The 19,226-nt window shown below is 41.7% G+C and overlaps 2 protein-coding genes across 2 annotated transcripts; both read right to left on the bottom strand.

Moving 5' to 3' along the window:
• Positions 1-189: 189 nt before the first annotated feature.
• On the bottom strand, positions 190-2,917 carry LOC117432591 (uncharacterized). The gene is made up of 2 exons (XM_034054560.3): positions 2,370-2,917; positions 190-1,522 (listed from the first exon to the last, which is right to left on the bottom strand). Exons 1-2 carry the CDS (start codon positions 2,456-2,458, stop codon positions 784-786), a joined length of 828 nt encoding a protein of 275 aa, XP_033910451.3. The 5' UTR covers positions 2,459-2,917; the 3' UTR covers positions 190-783.
• A 4,197-nt stretch (positions 2,918-7,114) lies between these two features.
• On the bottom strand, positions 7,115-17,318 carry LOC131723092 (tripartite motif-containing protein 16-like). The gene is made up of 6 exons (XM_059016443.1): positions 16,502-17,318; positions 13,497-13,592; positions 13,069-13,302; positions 12,767-12,926; positions 10,422-10,487; positions 7,115-8,759 (listed from the first exon to the last, which is right to left on the bottom strand). Exons 1-6 carry the CDS (start codon positions 17,084-17,086, stop codon positions 8,230-8,232), a joined length of 1,671 nt encoding a protein of 556 aa, XP_058872426.1. The 5' UTR covers positions 17,087-17,318; the 3' UTR covers positions 7,115-8,229.
• Positions 17,319-19,226: the final 1,908 nt, after the last annotated feature.

The raw sequence follows: 19,226 nt of genomic DNA, 5'->3' as shown, positions 1-19,226 counted from the left end.
TTTCTATTTCAGTTAAAACTGTGGGTTTCCATTATCTCCTCTGAATGGCCTCCTGGTAACATGTCCTGCTGTGTCCAATGCCATCTCATTGTCATAATGAGATGTTGTCGAATGTTATTCACAGTCTCACTCTGCCCCTTTTTCAGTTATGTGTGTAAATATGAGGATATTGGGACCTACACTATGTTAGGGGCTGTTTGAAGGAATGTTTTAAGATCTGTTATTTTAAGGACTGTTGTTTTAAGGGTTGTTTTGTTAGAAAGTTTATAAGCATTCTCTTCTTCTTCATTACATGAACTGCAAATTTGATTTAATTATTCAAAAGAGGATTTCACAAAACAGTCCCAAACAAAACATTCCTTAAAAAATCCTTTCAGAGCCCATTATAATTATTGTTCTAATAATGTTCTTATAATAAAGTTTGATAAACAAATCCGTTTCACAAAAAAAAAAAAAACAACTTGGAGGTAGGGGAAATATATTTGTGTTAAAGCCTACAGGTGAAGCACTGCCAACTGATTTACTGTGTTAGCCAATTACACTCCCTTACTGCAGCAGTTTCCCTCATCAGCTCAGGTGAACTGAAGGTCAGTGGGCGTCCTCCGATCCCCAAGCCAGTCTTTACATCCAGGAGCTGGACAGCAGATGTTGGAGGACAAAGGCAGCTCAACGTGGGTATGCCCAGTAGTGCATGACTCACCCTACACATCACATAGTTGTGCCTTTACCAGGTGAGTCACCCATATTAGGTAAATAATAATGATATGAAGCATCTATTTAGTATCAATGTGTGTGTGTTTGCCTATTCCGTTGACCCTTGCCCAATGTATCATGCAGCTCTCTGTATGAATCCAGCTCACTCCTCAGCTCACTCACTCTCTCCCGTATCTTCTTAGCAACCTCCTCTCTGCTTCCGTTATAGAGAGAGGAGATATCAGAGACAGCCCGCGCTCCAGTGGCTAAGCTTTCTACATTCATGCCTGACTTTCCCATTTGGCCAGTTAGCAAACTCTTTGCTGTTTTTTTCAGAGTTGGGTTGTTCAATACCTTAATAACCTTGTTGCCACTAATGAAACTGGTAGGTTTTGATTTCATGTCTTCCAGCGCACCTGTCTGGTCTGACAAACCTTTCTGCTCAGTTTCGCTGGCCTCCAAACATGCTTTAACATAGGCTAGCTCTTCTGCATACTTCTGGAAGATTTTTCTCACTTTCTTCTCGTCCAAGGCGCGGCGGGTTGTTTCTGCGATGCTAACTATAGGCCCCCTGGGACCACCTGCTTTCATGACCACTGCCGTGGCTGCTGTAAGTGCTGTGGAGGCACCCCCAGTGTAAGGAGAGAGGGCGAGCCCGGACATGGCAAGAGTCTTACTCAGAGCACCAGCAGATCTGCCAATGGTCTTGGTCAAGGTAGTGCTCTTGTGTGTATCAACCATATTGTCTGCAATGCTTTCCAGTTCCTGGAGATAGCCCTGTAGCTTTCCCTCTCGCTCGGAGAACAGCTTTGTGAAGACATCGGCGCTCCTGTTCATCAGCGAATGAAACAAAATGCAAAGGAGATGTAAATAGTTTTTGTTAAATGTTTTTTTTTTTAAGTTCTTGTTTTTCTACCCAGTTTGAAATTCCCTAATTCAAATGAAAGACAGCGGGCTGCCTCTGTTTCTGCTGACAAGCAAATTGCCTCTTTCACAGCCGAAAGCAACAAACCCTCCGTTGAGCTCAAGAGCAGCTATAATGGGGTGAGGCTGCTATTGGTAGAATGCAGTCACAGTATGATAACTGTACCCCTCCCAAATGATCTTGAATGGCAACGCAGACAGACAGACTTCAGTGGGACTATAATGGCAGAGGTTCTGTATTACACTGAGGGACAATTGTAGCACATGTATAGGGCAGCTACAATGGGGTGAAGCTGGTAGAATGGGACCACAGTGTGCTAACTATACCCTCAATGATCTTCAATGGCAGACAGACAGACAGCGGCACTGCAATGGCTCTATATTACACTGAGGGGCAATGGTAGCACAAGTATAGGGCAGCTACAATGGGGTGAAGCTGGTAGAATGGGACCACAGTATCCTAACTACAGACAGCTACTCTTTATCGGGATGCCTTGGGAGAAGTCAAAATATTCTGAATAAGCGACTACCAATTAAACGAGAGGAGAGGCTTTTGAGACGATCTTAGTGAATAGAAAAATAATGAAATAAATACATCATTTAAAATACAATTCAGTTTTTTTATTCTTAAACAAAACAAATCACTTTTTTATTTCTACATCAAACAAGAAAGAATGAAGTCCCATCTTATCATAAGGTGAGGCACCTGTGATGTTGACATGCCAACTTTTCAGAAAGATTAAGTGATGTACCTGCTCTCCTCCAGCTGTTCTGTATGCCCAGGCTTTTGTTTCAGGTCATCTGTTTCCATGTCAATTTCCATTCCACTGTTTTGGGCCATTATGCCTTTCTGTTTGTGTATCTAAAACAATAAGAGCCACATAAGTATTACAGTTTATGGCCCCTTCTTTCTCAGACTCCCATAGTAAAAGCAGGACCGTGTATAAAAGCATAAGTACATATTGCAAAGCCCAGAGAGGTATGGTAGATCTAGATATAAACATAGACACAGATCTAGACATAGACACAGATATGGACACAGGTACAGAATAGATACAGACATAGACATAGACATAGATATAGATATAGACATAGATGTATAAAAAAACGACGACACTGAGGCAGAGAATGTGCCATTTTATAACATGAGATGCTAGCTTAGCTGCAGGGTGCCCAAATGACATTGAAAAACTGTAAGCTGAGCAAGGAAGCGAAGGTCCTTGAGCACAAACCCGTTTCCCTTTCTCCCTGCAGGAGGGAAGTAACCGAGGAAGGAGAGAGAGAGAGAGAGAGAGAGAGAGAGAGAGAGAGAGAGAGGATGGGGGTGGGTGCGTGGGGGAGGGATCAGCAAACACGTCAACCACGTCGTGTGTCTGGCAGCAAGCACGTGACACTATAAGACAGAGGGAGAGAGAAGTACTGTAATACTTTATGATAGGCCAGTACTGTGCAGAAGATAGTGGTGAATCCAGCCAGTGAGCCTGTGTGGCAAGGCAGTTTTAGGTCCAGTATCCAGTAAGAAGAGGATTATTTGACTGTCTGCTGCATTAAATAACAGGTAAGTGAGCACTGCAAATGGACACTTGACCATAATTCTCTATTCTTTGCAATGCTTACCTATGCTTAACCATGCTTTCAATGTGCTTTATTACACTGTGTTTTTTTAATATGCTTTACCATGCCTATCTGTGCTTTACAATGCTTCCCTATGCTTTACCACACCTCTCTGTGCTTTACAATGCTTCCCTATGCTTTGCCAGACCTCTCTGTGCTTTACAATGCTTCCCTCTGCTTTACCAGACCTCTCTGTGCTTTACAATGCTTCCCTATGCTTTACCAGACCTCTCTGTGCTTTACAATGCTTCCCTATGCTTTACCAGACCTCTCTGTGCTTTACAATGCTTCCCTATGCTTTACCAGACCTCTCTGTGCTTTACAATGCTTCCCTGTGCTTTAACAGACCTCTCTGTGCTTTACAATGCTTCCCTATGCTTTACCAGACCTCTCTGTGCTTTACAATGCTTCCCTATGCTTTACCACACCTCTCTGTGCTTTACAATGCTTCCCTCTGCTTTACCAGACCTCTCTGTGCTTTACAATGCTTCCCTATGCTTTACCAGACCTCTCTGTGCTTTACAATGCTTCCCTATGCTTTACCATGCTATCACTATGCTTTATCACACTTTAATATGCTTTTACTATGGGAAGCTTTTATGAGGGGAGTTTTTTTAACTTGTCACTTTTTTAAAAGCCTATGATAATTACTGTACATTTTCACTTTTTTTTTAAATGTACATCCCCAAACATTGGTATTTGCAATCTTTCTGAATGGTTCTTGTTGTAATTACTTTTGTGCTGCTAGCATGTAATAATTGCACAGCTCTCATAGTTTTTGCTCTTTGGTTTTTAAAAGCTGCTATGAGGTAATACACATGTCCTAGGGATTGTCTGTGTTGAGGAGCTTTGACCTGGGTTCAGCAGCAACTCTTCCATTCTAGTGGAAGAATTCAAATCAATCGCCAGCACATCTAGTCTGCAGTTACTGTGCGTGGACAGCAAGACCAAAGGAAACTTGATTAAAAAAAATGGTTAGAGAGCTAAAAGTAAAGTTATGCTAAGACTGTGATGGACCCTACCTAAAATACTTTCGTTGCGGCCACTGTTGAGGAATAGCATATTACATGTAATGCGTTGATGTAATCTGATTACATCGTTCAGTAACTTGCAACTAATCTGATTACATTTTCCAGTAACCTTTAACTGTAATGGTTCCTTTTTCAGACAAGTAATAAAATGTGTTAACGGATTACGTTTTATGTGAAAAATAACGCAGTTACTTTTGTTAAGAATTATAAAATGACTATGGGAAATGCATATTGTGGAAACTTCAACAGTGCAAGGCAAACCTTACATGTCACACGAACGCCCTTTTCATCTTGTTAGAAATGTCAGAGGAGGGAACGAGTGGGTTCGATAGCTGGATACTCAAAGAATATTTCGAGCTGCAGCCTGACCAAACTGGATTTTTTTTTTCTGTAAAATGTAAACTGTGCCTGAGAAGTAACTATTTGTAACTGTAACAGCTTACATTTTTTTAAAGTAATTAAGTTAGTGTAACAGGTTACAATGTGGCTCAGGTAACTTGCAACTGTAACAGAATGCTTTTTAACAACACTGGTTTGATTGTGGTCAGCACAACAATGGAACCCTGCTGGTCCTTGCCGTCAACTTCCGGCAACAGGCGTCCATGAAAATGCCTGACATCTACTTTTCCAACATGGCGCTTGCTAGTTTGGTGTTAAACTCCGTAGCCATTGGACGACTGCTGAGTTGTGATTGGGCGCTGCGGGGTGAGCCCTGCCTTGGCTTCTTTGTCCTTTTCAATGTGTCATCGCTGGCGTTCATTTATTCCTCCACGTTACTAGGCCTGGACTACTTTATTGAGCTCACATTTTCCTACACTCATCTTTCCAGCGCTTACAAGACGCGTCGTGTTTGTGAATTCATCTGGGGGGGCTCAGCTCTGGCCAGCCTATCTTCTCTTCTCTCCTACGCCTGCGCCAAGGTAGCTGACAGCACCCAAAAATGCGCCAAGCTGCACCCCCGTGAATTGGGCGATGCCATCTTGTTTTTTGTAGGCTTCCTGATACCTGGGGCTGCAGTTCTCTATTCTCTAGTCCTCATATATCATTTGAGAAAGGATCCCCAGCCCTTCCTAAACCCCCAGCCCTCCCTCTGGTGCCTTCTCTTGGTCACAGTGCCCCTGACCTTTCTCCTCTGGCTCCCCTATCATGGTTCTCTCTTCCTGGATCTGGTCCAATTGCTAGGCCCCTGGGAGTGGGCCATGGACCCTGAGACTTTGACTCACATTAAGAAGGCCTCTGAAATCCTGGCTTACTCTTGCAGCTGGGCCATCACTCTCCTCTACCTCACTCTCAGGAAGAGTTTTCGGGTGAGGTGCAGGAGGGTACTGTCAGAGGCAGGGTGCTACTTCAAACGGGTTTTGGGGAACTGATATAGAGGGGTACAGGTTGGCTAGCAATAGGGGCAACAACAATAACAAAATCAACTTCTTGTTGGACAATTCAAGAGTGCTCTTATAGACAGACAGATAGAAAAAATATCTAGGTGAGTTAAAATAATGAGATTTCATCTTGAAGCTTTCCAGAGTGCTTCGGCAGAAACATCTCGATCAGAAAACTGTAAAGCAACAGGCTGCTGCAGCTCAACCTGGATTCAGTGCTGCACTGAATCCAACGTTGTATGTACACCTACCTGTTTACACACTAGTTTCTTTTGAAATGTTTATTTCATTTTTTGAAGTAGTGCTTTATATGTAGTAAGTTAGAAAATAAATCCTTATATGTTTAATTGCTCATATAAATACAGTGTTCCGGCTGTGCAGATGTTTGATATGATGTGCTTGAATAAAACTTTTGAGTTGTATCCGATAGTGTATCTTTCATTTAAATACTGATGTTATTATTATTATTATTTATTTCTTAGCAGACGCCTTTATCCAGGGCGACTTACAATTGTTACAAGATATCACATTATACATTATTTCACATTATACAGATATCACATTATTTTTACATACAATTACCCATTTATACAGTTGGGTTTTTACTGGAGCAATCTAGGTAAAGTACCTTGCTCAAGGGTACAACAGCAGTGTCCCCCACTGGGGATTGAACCCACAACCCTCCGGTCCAGAGTCCAGAGCCCTAACAACTACTCCACACTGCTGCCCTTTTGTTTGCCCCTGTTGTTTAAAATGTAACCGTCATAATGACTGCCGGAGGAGTTTTTAGGTATAAGTATAACCGTGGCGGTTCTAGTGTTAAAAGCCATGTTTTATCTTCTTAAAGTGGTTGTTGCTAACACAATAATTTCATTAATCTTCCCTCATCTGCAAGTCATTTCTCTGTACAGGTCTGAAAAGTGCAGTTTTGAAAGAAACTCCTCAGCAGTGTCTTAGAGGCCAAAGCATGTTACTGGTTGAAAGCATGTTAGTCAACAGATGAATCAGCTGGTTAAACAGAGATTTATTTAACTTAGTGTAGTACCAGATACACACATTAAAAAGAGGCCACTATAACATGCGGTTGTCTCAAAACTGCACATGCGAGGCCTATCTAAAAATGGAAGTGCACAGCTGGTAAGATTCATGATCCCAGTAAAAGTGCGACTGGTGTCCCTTGTCTTTGTTTGAAGATCTGTTGCTTCTTTGCTTGTGTTTCATACTTCAGTTTGGCAGATATTTCTAATAAACCACTATAGACGTTTCTTCCTGTACTGTACCTCAGTTTCTTCTAATGGTTTAGCTGCAGTCAGGTCATGTGATGTACCGCACAGGAATTGATTAGATACCAAAAAAAAAATAAAAGTAAAGATGTTTTTTTTTTGACAGCATTGTACTTGAAAAATCTGATTATATCAAAAACAAAGAACCATGAGATCTTCAACATAAGAAAAAGGGAAGCAGTGATAATTCTGGGAGTGCTGATAAGATGGTTAGCACTCCTTTAACTGTGTCCTACTCCTACTGCCATTCTCCACATATAGATTTCTAGACTCCCTAAGTAATTATAGCTAACAAAACAGTTCCATAAATTGTCCCTGCCATGCTATGGCCAAAGTTTTGCATTACCTGATAGAATTAACTAATTTGCTTCATAAAGTCAAATGAAACCTGCTGAATAATGTTACACTAACATATTGAATTACATACCGCTTTGTAGTTGTTCCAAATACTTAACATAAAACTGACCAAAATTGAAAAATGTGACATTTCCAAATCTAATATGAAATTGTACTATTATTATGACTTCCGGTAGACTTTTGAGATATCATTTTGCAGTTTCTTTGTAGGTGATGCAAAACTTTTGGCCATAGCTGTACATGCAAACACACAAACACACATATATGCACTCTCACACACACATCCTTGGAATCCAGATTTCATCTGAGACAGAGAAGTAGAGAAAAACAAGCTAATAAAGAGAAAGTACAGTATTATTTATTAAACCTTTTGGATAATACTGTCACAGGACCAAACATAGTGTACAAAACTCTCCTGAATGATTTTAGTTATTTATTAATTTTATTATTTGTATTTCATGTAACAAAACATAACTAGAAAACAGAATTGAAGAATAACACATTTGTAGTACAGTCAAGTTATCAATATATATATTTAAAACATGATATAATAACAGTTCAAGTTTATTCACCTCCGAAGAAAACAAAGGAAACAGTGACATCTAGTGGTGAACAGAACCTAGACACAACCAGACACTTGTGCTATTTAAGTATTTGCAATCAATAAAAACAACATATTGAACTTTTTAATGCTGAAACACCTGTTCAGTTGTGAGTGTTTACAATTGCAAAAACACTAACCTGACATAAATTAAACAGTACAAATTAGGCTGCTTCAGCCCCAAGTGTAAAAACAAATAATTCACCTTGTTTCGCTCTGCAGGTGGTGCCATTTTACCCCCTAACGTTCATACAAAGTTATGTGAGATTGAACATTCCTTTCACCTGAGGAGTGGAGAGGACAGACAGGGAGTTCTATACAGATGTTTTCTTAAAACAAAAAACAGTCTAGTTCAGTTGGCAGATTGTTACAGGGGAATCAGAACAATAAAGCCCGAGCCCAGGATAGAGCGGCTCAGTGAATGTGGTTTGGAATCTGTAAAGGAGGGTCATTGTGTCAGAGACGCCATAAAATGACAGAGTGCCAGCATTGAAGTCCAGATACACTCCTATTCTGGGGGAGTAGGGGGCAGATATTTCAATACCATTGTAATTGTGTAGGGCAGAGTAACTGAAATCAGTGCAGTACAAACTCCAGGACTTGTCATTGAATCCAAGACCACAGGAAGCATCCTCTCCTTTCCTGCTGATTCCTTTATATGTAACACCTATTAAAGCCACCCCACTCCACTCAATCTCCCAGTAACAGCGAGTTCCAGACAAACCCTCTCTGCAAAGCACATGGGCCCGGCTGTCAAATCTCTCTGGGTGGTTAGGATATGGCCGGGTCTCTCTCCTGCGTGTGACCTTTCTGTTCCCTTCAGACAGACAGAGCGTTCTATTCGCTGTGTTGGGGTCCAGTGTGAGCTGACAGGAATCTGATTGAAGAGAAGAGGATGGGTAGAGGAGAGGGTTAGAAAATTCAAATCACTGAGAAAATCTCCACTAGTTTTGAATGGTACAGAACCAACACAGAGAGAGACAGATAAATACATATTGCAGCAGCTTCTTTATAAGAGGCATTAAGGTACATAAGGGAGTGTGACAGGATGGACGTAGTGGTGACGTCAGGCCAGAATGTGGGAAGAAAAACACACAGGTAGGTACTGCAGGCAAAAGGTGCAGCGTGTGCCATTTATTTTTAACATACATATATATACATATATATATATATATTGTAAAGTAGCGGGTTTTGGTCAACAGCAGGGAGGGGGTTAAAACCTCCCTGCGCGAGAATCATGTGCGGAATGCACATTTTGTTTAATTGTTTTATTATTTTGTTAATTTGTTTATTGTTTAATTATCACCCGCACCTGGGTACTATTGTAAATTAATGCCAGGCGCGGGGTATTTAGGACGTGCAGCTTGGCTGTACGGGGCTGCTGAGTAGAAGGAGACAGAAGACGTGCTCTGTTTCCGAGCATTCCTGAGTAAGTGCTGTGTTAAGTTCGTTTGGTTTTTGCTAGCAGGTAAACGGCTTAGCCGTCCTGCAAGGTAGTGAGGGAAAAACCTGTTTAGTTAGCGCTCCAGTGGGAGTTAGGTGTTTATTTTGTGTTTGTTTTATTTTGTGTGTTTATTAAAAATTAGCGCGTCAGCGCTTAAAAACTCCATTTCCTGTGTGCTGGGTCGTAATTTTAAAGGGGCAACGAACCCGAGTGAGTGCCGGGCCGTTACAATATATATATATATATATATATATATATATATATGTGTGTGTGTGTACACACACATATACATATATATACACACACACACACACATATATATATATATATATATATATATATATATATATATATATATATATATTCCTTATCAGCCTGAACGCACTCTGAGATCTGCAAATGCTGGCCCTTTATGTATGGGGGTGAATGGTAAAAGGATGGGAGAGGCTGCTTTCTGTTTTAATGCCCCCACACTCTGGAACTCCTTACCCCCTTTTATCAGAGATTCACCTTCAATTGCAATCTTCAAATCTCAATTAAAAACATACCTTTTTAATATAGCTTTTCCATAACATTTTTATGTTTTATTGTTACTTCTGTTTTTAATAACTGTACTCTTTTCTTACTGTTTATTATTGTATTTTTGTATTTTTTTCTTCTGTATGTAAAGTGCTTTGAATTGTATTGTACATGAATTGCGCAATATAAATAAAGGTTTATTATTATTATTATTATTATTTTAATGAGCAATCCATCCCACAAGTGCAGTGATACTGCAATATACATTTACTACCAGCACAGGATGACTGGGAGGGATAGCTGTTCATTTTACCCCACAACTGGTTTCACATGCATTGTACATGTATTAAAAGATGGGATGATTATCTATTCAGGGATACCAAGATATTTAGGGAGAGAAAGGTTTGAGTGGAAAAACAGGCAACAAATGCCCCTCCCCCAGTCATTCTGCATGTATTCATCTGAACCAATACTTGTTGGAGAGGAGTGTAGATTAATGGCTTCACAATTACTAATAAATAATAACAATGTAGTGACACATATGTCAATCAAATGTTTAAGTGAAAACAGACTTACATTTTAAAAACTCAGCTCTGTTCCTTGGTCCTGGAGCCTGCATACTGTAAATTGTAACTTCATTCACTGGGTAGAAAAAAGAGAGAAAAATAGAATTGAAACATGTGGATTAATAACTACCAATGACTGCAATACTGAATCTTCATAATTAGTTATTTTATGTAGTTTTTTGGTCATAATTATAAAGTCAAAGTGCATCTCAGTTTAATACCCAGCTATGTTTTGTCAACAGAAATTTTTCAGTCTAATTTATACTACATCTCCAGACACTCTTTTGTTGAGGCATTAGGTCAAAAAAGAGAGAATGTCTCTGTAGATAAAATGTTTTACTGGAAGAAAAGCCTAAACTTCTGAACGTCTGTCACTGCTCCTAGCCCCCAGGATATAAACTGCTGTTTCATTCACTAAATAAAATACAGAAAACTGTTTATCTATCTATCTATCTATCTATCTATCTATCTATCTATCTATCTATATATATATATATATATATATATATATATAAATATAGATATATATAGATATAGATATAGATATATAAATTTAATCGTTGCCAATTATTTGTATTATTTTCTCCCAATTTGGAATGGACAATTATTATTTTGAAGCTCATCTCACTGCTACCATGCCTGCGCTGACTCGGTAGGGTGAAGACGAACACACGCTGTCCTCCGAAACGTGTGCCGTCAGCCGACCGGTTTTTTTTCACACTGCGGACTCACCATGCAGCCACCGAAGAGCTACAGTGTCGGAGGGGTCGCTGGTGCGCAGTGAGCCGTTGCCACCTTGGCCGACCTAAACCCTCCCCACCACCCGGGCGACTCTTGGCCAATTGTGCACCGCCCCCTGGGAGCTCCCGTCCACGGTCGGCTGTGGAATAGCCTAGACTCGAACCGGCGACGTCCAGGCTATAGAGCGCATCCTGCACTCCACATGGAGCGCCTTTACCGGATGCGCCACTCGGGAGCATAGAAAACTGTTTTAAACCAATGACTTTACTGTAGAGGATTTGGAATACAAACATAAGAACATAAGAACATAAGGAAGTTTACAAACGAGAGGAGGCCATTCAGCCCATCTTGCTCATTTGGTTGTTAGTAGCTTATTGATCCCAGAATCTCATCAAGCAGCTTCTTAAAGGATCTCAGGGTGTCAGCTTCAACAACATTATTGGGGAGTTGGTTCCCCTTTATCTAATCACCATTTGTGACCACTGGTCCTTGTTTCTTTTTTAGGTCAAAAAAGTCCAATGGGTCGATATTGTATATACCTTTTAGGATTTTGAATGCTTAAATCAGATCACCGCGTAGTCTTCTTTGTTCAAGACTGAATAGATTCAATTCTTTTAGCCTGTCTGCATACGACATGCCTTTTAAACCTGGGATAATTCTGGTTGCTCATCTTTGCACTCTGTCTAGAGCAGCAATATCCTTTTTTGTAACGAGGTGACCAGAACTGAACACAATATTATAGGTGAGGTCTTACTAATGCATTGTAGAGTTTTAACATTACTTCCCTTGATTTAAATTCAACACTTCTCACAATGTATCCGAGCATCTTGTTGGCTATTTTATAGCTTCCCCACATTGTCTAGATGAAGACATTTCTGAGTCAACATAAACTCCTAGGTCTTTTTCATAGATTCCTTCTTCAATTTCAGTATCTCCCATATGATATTTATAATGAACATTTTTGTTGCCTGCATGCAGTACTTTACACTTTACTCTATTAAATGCCATTTGCCATGTGTCTGCCCAGTTCTGAATGCTGTCTAGATCATTTTGAATGACCTTTGCTGCAGCAACAGTGTTTGCCACTCCTCCTATTTTTGTGTTGTCTGCAAATTTAACACGTTTGCTTGCTATACCAAAATCTAGATCATTAATGTAGATTAGGAATAGCAGAGGACCTAATACTGATCCCTGTGGTACACCACTGGTTACCTCACTCCATTTTGAGGTTTCTCCTCTAATCAGGAGAATCTAACATGACCATGACCTCCAATTCCTCTACATCGTTGATTAGAAAGTGTAGGACTAGAAGTTAGCATTCTATATGGCATGAATGTGTTGTTTAATGTTTGAATCCCTCTGTCTCTGTTTGAATGCTATTGTGTTGTTTTCTCATGTAATGCCTTTAGAAACTCTCTTCCTTCCTGCTATCATCACTTGCGATGTCACTGTAAATGAGATGGGGTGTTTCAATTTGGGGAAATAAAATATCTGCAATATTCATATAGCCAGCAATCTGCAAGAAGTCTTTATTAATGTCTTACAGGTCCTGTCCCTCTACAAGCCATGATCTATTTAAGAAATCTCTATCAAAGGAATCTATTTCACACCAACCTGTTGTGGTTATGTTGACTAATCCCCCCTTGCAGAAGTCCTCAATATGGTCTTTAAGTTCAGATACAGCTTTCCTTACAGCCCCAAAAGAGATGTCTGTATTGACAATAACGCTGGGTAAGTCTTCAGCTTCAGGATGGGCACAGAGGGACTGGAAATTCTACAACAGAAGAGTTTTTCAATGAAACAGAATGGGGTACAAAACATTCCTGGGGAAAACCAAGGATTCATTCAATTGGTGAGGTTTCTCTGAAACCGTCCCAGATATCTACTTGAGATTTTCTAACAAGCAGTGATGCTACCTGTAGAAAATTGATGTGATCCTCTGTCTCTGAAAGCTGTTTCAGCTCAGCGTTTCTCCTCCTTAGCTCATCAATCCCCTGCTCCAGTTCCTTCATGAGTCCTTCAGCCTGATTCACTGCAGCCTTCTCGTTAGCTCCAATCAGCTCAATAACCTCAGTGTGGATCATCTCAATGGATCGGATCAGCTCAGTAAAGATCTTCTCACTTTCCTTTATTTCTATGCATGCAGATCTCTGAGTGAAAGAACACAGTAGGGGAGACATATTTGCAACTTAAATAAATAAAGTATTGCTGTTCTTTAAACTTCTGTAGATTTATCAGTTTAGAAATATTTTCTTATAGATGTTGGATTACACTAAAGAATAACATAATATAAAGTTACTGTAGTTTGTGTCTTCAGTCTAATCTAAAACTGTGTTATACCCACTTTCAGTGACTCCACAGCCTGTTTCAACTCCTCGACTTCTTTCAGTCTCTCCTGGATGCTCTGTTCTATTTCTCTCTGTGTCTCTCCCAGCTGCTTCTGTGTAGAAACACAGTGACGCAGTGACATTTCTGATGGGGCATTGAGTGATATACTATCACACTCAAAACAGGATATTTCAGAGCAGGCTGTTTTATTCACACCTCTCCCCTTAATATGGAATTAGATTAACCCTTAGCGGTACATTCTTTCAGCGCGTGCCAGGCGTGTCAGGTCCAATTTTTAGAAGCACTGTTTAAAAGTATTTTTTTTCACAGTATAACAGGTTTAAAAGGCACTGCATATCAACAGGACACTCAGTACTGCATCTCCAGCCCCGCCCCACCCCACCCCTTGTTCGCTATATTATTCAAATGCCTCTTAATAATGGTACATACCGATAAATCATCTCTTGATCACTCGTTTTATCACCAATCTCCTCAATAATGCGATCCAAGTCATTATTTTATTACTATAACATCTAAAAAAAGCTCTGCAAATGTCTGTGATGTTCTTTGAGCGCTGGATGCGGAAGCAACTATCTTGTTTGTTTATGTCCATGTTATCTATGTGGTGTTGGGTCTATCAGTATTCATGAGATACGCCCTTTTATTTATTTTATTTTATTCGGCTTCTCTCTGCTCCTATCGGTCTCACTTGGCTATTGAATGGTTTTCTCAGCTTTTTCCGGAGAAAAAACGACTAGAGACCTGTTTTTTGTGTCTTTTTGATGATGTTGGACCGGAAAGGGAAAATTGCTATGCCGGACCAGATCCGACATAGGACCGCAAAGGGTTAACGGGCCACGCTTTATTTTAAGGGACACCTATTAACTATTAACAACGAGCTAATAAACATGCTAATACACATTATTTATTTTTCTGTTAATTGTTAGTTAATATGCCTATTAACTATTAACAACTAGCTAATAAGCATGTTAATAAAAAACATTATTGTTTGTTTTTCTATTAATTGTTAGTTAGTACATAGTATAGCTGTCCAACTAGCCTCTGCCTGTCAACTCCTGCTAATTGTACTGTACCGTCCCCCTGGACCTCTCATTCACTTTCTCGGTAAACTCGACTATCTACTATCCTCCCTTCCCTCTCTTTCTACCCCAACTGTCCTATTAGGTGATTTCAATATCCATCTCTCCAACCCCAGCCACTCTGCCGGATTCCTCCCTCTCCTTCAGTCCTTCAACTTCTCTCTCTCTCCATCCCCTCCTACCCACAAACTGGCCATCAACTGGACCTCACCTTCTCCAGGGCCTGTCACCCCTCCACCCTCTCTGTCACCCCCCTGGACCTCTCTGATCACTATTTAATCTCTTTTTCTCTGTCGCTCCCATCTCTCCCTGCTCCTCCTACCCCCACTGTCACCTCTCGCCGCAACCTCTGCTCGACCCTCTCCAATATGGCTTCCGCTCTGCTCACTCCACTGAAACCTCCCTCTTGTCTGTCACTAACTCACCAAACACTGCCCGAGCTGCCTCTCTCTCCTCTTTCCTAATTCTCCTCAACCTCTCTGCTGCCTTTGACACTGTGGATCACTCTATTATACTATCCTTTCTCGCTGACCTGGGAATCTCTGGCACTGCTCTGGCCTGGTTCTCCTCCTACCTCTCCAACCGCACTTACCAGATAACCTGGCATGGAGCAACCTCCACACCTCACCCTCTCTAAACAGGAGTCCCCCAAGAGTCTTGGGTCCTCTCCTGTTCTCTCTCTACATCTGCTTCCTGGGCCCCTCATCGCATTCTATGGTTTCTCATACCATTTCTATGCTTATGATGCTCAGATTTTCCTCTCCTTCCCCCCCTCTGACTCGACCATCCCATGTTCTTATGTTCTTATGTGCATGACTTAATAATACAGTAAAGAGTTGACTATTAACATAGTAGTTATGTAGGGTATTTACTGTTAGCAGATATCATTAATACAACATTAATAAATAGCCTACTATATACTAACTAACAATTAACAGAAAAATAAATAATGTTTTTATTAACATGTCTATTAGCTAGTAATAATCAATAGGCATATTAATTAACAAAAAACAGAAAAAAATGTTTATTAACATGTTTATTAGCACATTGTTAATAGTTAATAAGTGTCCCTTAAAATAATGTGTGACCGATTAACGATACACACATTATGTAAACACATGCCCTAGTGCCTGCTAAAAATCAATAATAATAGAATGTAGCAAACTACATTATTGTTTTTCACTGTCTCTTTACCTCCTTATGATGTTTTCAGTGATTCGGAGCAGTCTTATTGCAATACTCAATTCTTATTCTAATGAGTCTGTGTTATGAGGCCTTAACCTGAGTTCAGAAGCTGATCTTCAGTCTTGTTGCCAGTCATAGACATCTGCAGACAGGCTAGATCAGACAACAAGCCTGCATAGTGGCAAAAGCCAGCGCCATCTAGGGCACAGCTGACAGCAATTCAACAGAAAACTTGCTTTACAGCACCTATCCACTAGATGGCACTGGCTCTTACTACTAACTGAGAATTGTTGCTGATCAAGCAGGTATTACATTACATATGCTTATGACAGACGACTAGACAACTGATGATGCTTTCCCTTTAATGTATATTATATTTAATATTTATTTGGGCCAAATGTTTTTGTTTTGGTTTATTTGTTGAAATGAGGTACCCAGTTCAACTATGATATGTTATCTACCATATATGACAATACAATATATTCAAAATAGTCAAATTGAAAAGTAATTGAACCAAATGAAAAAAATCCAATACACCACAAACTACAAATAAGTATAACTCTAATATATAATAGTTTAGGCAGAGATACTAGCATAGGTGTCAATACAGTAGTACAATCAATCTAATCTAATTGATCTAATATGAAACTATCTAACATTTTAAACAGACACATTAAATATCCTGGTCAATCCTTATCTTCTAGGCTAGCTACAAAGAAATGGTTCAAACCCTTACCTGTTTCCTAGTCCTTTCTGTCTCAGCTGAGACTGTATCATGGCTCTTGTGCTCGCCGTCTGCACACAACCAGCAAATACATGTCTGATCGATTCTACAGAAGACCTCCAAAACTCGATGGTGTTCAGCACAAAGCTTCTGCTCCAGATTTCCAATTGCATTGATCAGCTGGTGCGTCTTGAATGCAGCAACCTCATAGTGTGGCTTGACGTGTGTTTCACAGTAAGAGGCCAGGCACGTCAAACAGGATTTCACAGCTTTGAACTTTCTCCCAGTGCAGAAATCACACGGCACATCTCCAGGTCCAGCATAACTTTGAGCAAGAAGACTGAGCCATGTCTTCTTTAATTTCTCTACAACTTCAGCCAGCATGGTGTTTCTGCACAGATCAGGCCTTGGGGTAAAGGCCTTTCTGCACTGGGGGCAGCTGTAGACACCTGTATGATCAGTCTGATCCCAGCAGTTCTTAATACACCCCATACAGTAACTGTGTCCACATGGAATAGCGACCGGGTCCTTCAATATCTCCTGGCACACTGGACAGCTAAGCTGTTCCTTGGCTAGCAGAATATTTCCTTCTGACATTTTTGCTGCAGTGAGACAGAGAGTAACGGAACTTAACTGTGTTTCTGACTTCCTGGAATTGTGTTTAGCTGAAGAGGCGGGGTTTTGGACTGAGGCCAGGTTTAGAAAAGCAGGCTGAGCAGAAACTGCTGAATCAGTGTGAGAGGGGAGGGGAGGAGAGGAGACAGTTGTGAGTGGGACTGTCACAGTAACCCTTCCACACCTATCCCTCTTTTTCCCATCACACCCCACAGCTTATTCTATGAAACTGTTTCTAAATCTCCCAAAATATTAGTATCATATTGACTGTGACAGGCTTTCACTCCTGCATAGCTTTGAGTTATAAAAGCGGACATGGGAAATGGGGAATTTGATATTGCAGGAATAACATATAAAATATACAGGGCTTGAATTGAATTTGTGTGTTGGGGGGGGATTTCCCCACTATGCTTCAGCTACACCGCACTAGCAGCGGTGGAACAACAATTTGGACAGACCGCGTCCAGCTTCACACACATCATGAGGCTGAAGGAGAGATGGAGGCAATCAGCTGAGTCCTTGGAGGAACTGGGCAATGATGTAACCATGTTAATAGACAAGGAATACCCAGAGCTGTCCAACAAAGCTAAGGACAAGAAAGGGAGGGATGTGTTTATTGGGGCAATAACACCAGGGAAGCTACAGCAGTGGACAGTGTGGCTGTTTGCCAGGGCTGGCCAACAGACCTGAAGCCAGGGACCCTGTTCGACGTCCCCGTGTGCTGGAACTGCGGGGTACAGGGCCAGGTTAGCCTAGGGGTGCGGGGTCCGGCCTGCGATATACAGCTTACTCCCGCAACGAACCAAGACACTGCGATGGTGGGACTGCTCAGCCAGGGTAGCCACATGCACGTGCCCTGCATGGTCGGTGGGGTACAATACAGAGCCCTGGTTGACACCGGCACCACCATCACACTCATTATTATTATTATTATTATTATTTATTTCTTAGCAGACGCCCTTATCCAGGGCGACTTACAATTGTTACAAGATATCACATTATACATTATTTCACATTATACAGATATCACATTATTTTTACATACAATTACCCATTTATACAGTTGGGTTTTTACTGGAGCAATGTAGGTAAAGTACCTTGCTCAAGGGTACAACAGCAGTGTCCCCCACTGGGGATTGAACCCACAACCCTCTGGTCAAGAGTCCAGAGCCCTAACCACTACTCCACACTGCTGCCCTACTACTCCACACTGCTGCCCTACTACTCCACACTCATTCTGCCTGTACTATTTCCATGCTATACGGAAGCCAGCGAATCCTCGTGGGTGCCGACCGAGGACTGCCTCAGGATAGTCTCCAGCCAACTCATGCCCATGCAGGACCTCAAGGAGCTTGAAGTTTGGCTCGCAGACATTGGGGAGGAGTGCATGCGGCCATGGGGGCCACGCTAGATCTAGCATAGCAACAGCTGAGGATAGAAGTGGGGGGTCAACCCGCTACTGCTGCAACCTGGAGGGGGAGAAGCTTGCCAAGCCAGGGGCATCGCCTCGACAACCACCAGCTCATACGCCTGTTCATCAGCCAACCGGCTCCCCAGCTTACCTGCCTTCTCCACAGACAACCTGGCTCACCAGCTCGCCACGTGCTTAACAGCAAACCAGCTCGCATGCCTGCTCGACAGCCAAACCGGCTCGCCAGCTCGCCCACCTGCTCGACTGCCACCCAGCTCACCAGCTCACTGTCTGCTCATCAACCCAATTGCCGGGCTGCTTGCCAGCCAGTCCAACAGCCCCCTTCGCACTGCATGTAGGGGCTCGAAGGTAAGTAGCACCACCAACTGAAGGGATTCCTGGAGGAGTATGTTTTGTCCTGAAGACTGCACGCTGACTAGTTTGGTCCAGCACCACATCACCACAAGGGATGTGCCGCCTAGCCGCGAACATGCTCGCCGGCTTCCGCTGCCAAAAGGGAGGCCGTGGAGGGCATTATCTGGGAGATGGCAACCGATGGAGTGATAGAGCCATCTGACAGCCCCAGGGCAGCTCCCATAGTGCTCTCGCCAAAGAAGAATGGCAGCCTTCGGTTTTGTGTCGACTACCAGAGAATGTGGTCACGAAGAAGGATGCCTACCCGCTTCCCCACATTGATGAGGCCGCAAACAA

Source organism: Acipenser ruthenus, chromosome 53 (assembly GCF_902713425.1).
Source record: "Acipenser ruthenus chromosome 53, fAciRut3.2 maternal haplotype, whole genome shotgun sequence".
In the NCBI taxonomy this organism is placed as follows: domain Eukaryota; kingdom Metazoa; phylum Chordata; class Actinopteri; order Acipenseriformes; family Acipenseridae; genus Acipenser; species Acipenser ruthenus.
The sequence above is the reverse complement of the archived record's forward strand: the minus strand, read 5'-3'. Positions and strand labels throughout refer to the sequence as shown.

What these genes read in the sequence shown, in the direction of transcription:
- LOC117432591 (XM_034054560.3), bottom strand. Translation starts at nt 2,458, where the DNA reads ATGGCCCAAAACAGTGGAATGGAAATTGACATGGAAACAGATGACCTG. An exon ending in GAACAGCTGGAGGAGAGCAG is followed by an intron (nt 1,523 to 2,369) that starts GTACATCACTTA and finishes GCTGATGAACAG; the next exon opens with GAGCGCCGATGTCTTCACAA.
- LOC131723092 (XM_059016443.1), bottom strand. Translation starts at nt 17,086, where the DNA reads ATGTCAGAAGGAAATATTCTGCTAGCCAAGGAACAGCTTAGCTGTCCA. An exon ending in AGGCTGTGGAGTCACTGAAA is followed by an intron (nt 13,303 to 13,496) that starts GTGGGTATAACA and finishes TCTTTCACTCAG; the next exon opens with AGATCTGCATGCATAGAAAT. An exon ending in AGTCAACATAACCACAACAG is followed by an intron (nt 10,488 to 12,766) that starts GTTGGTGTGAAA and finishes TTTTCTACCCAG; the next exon opens with TGAATGAAGTTACAATTTAC.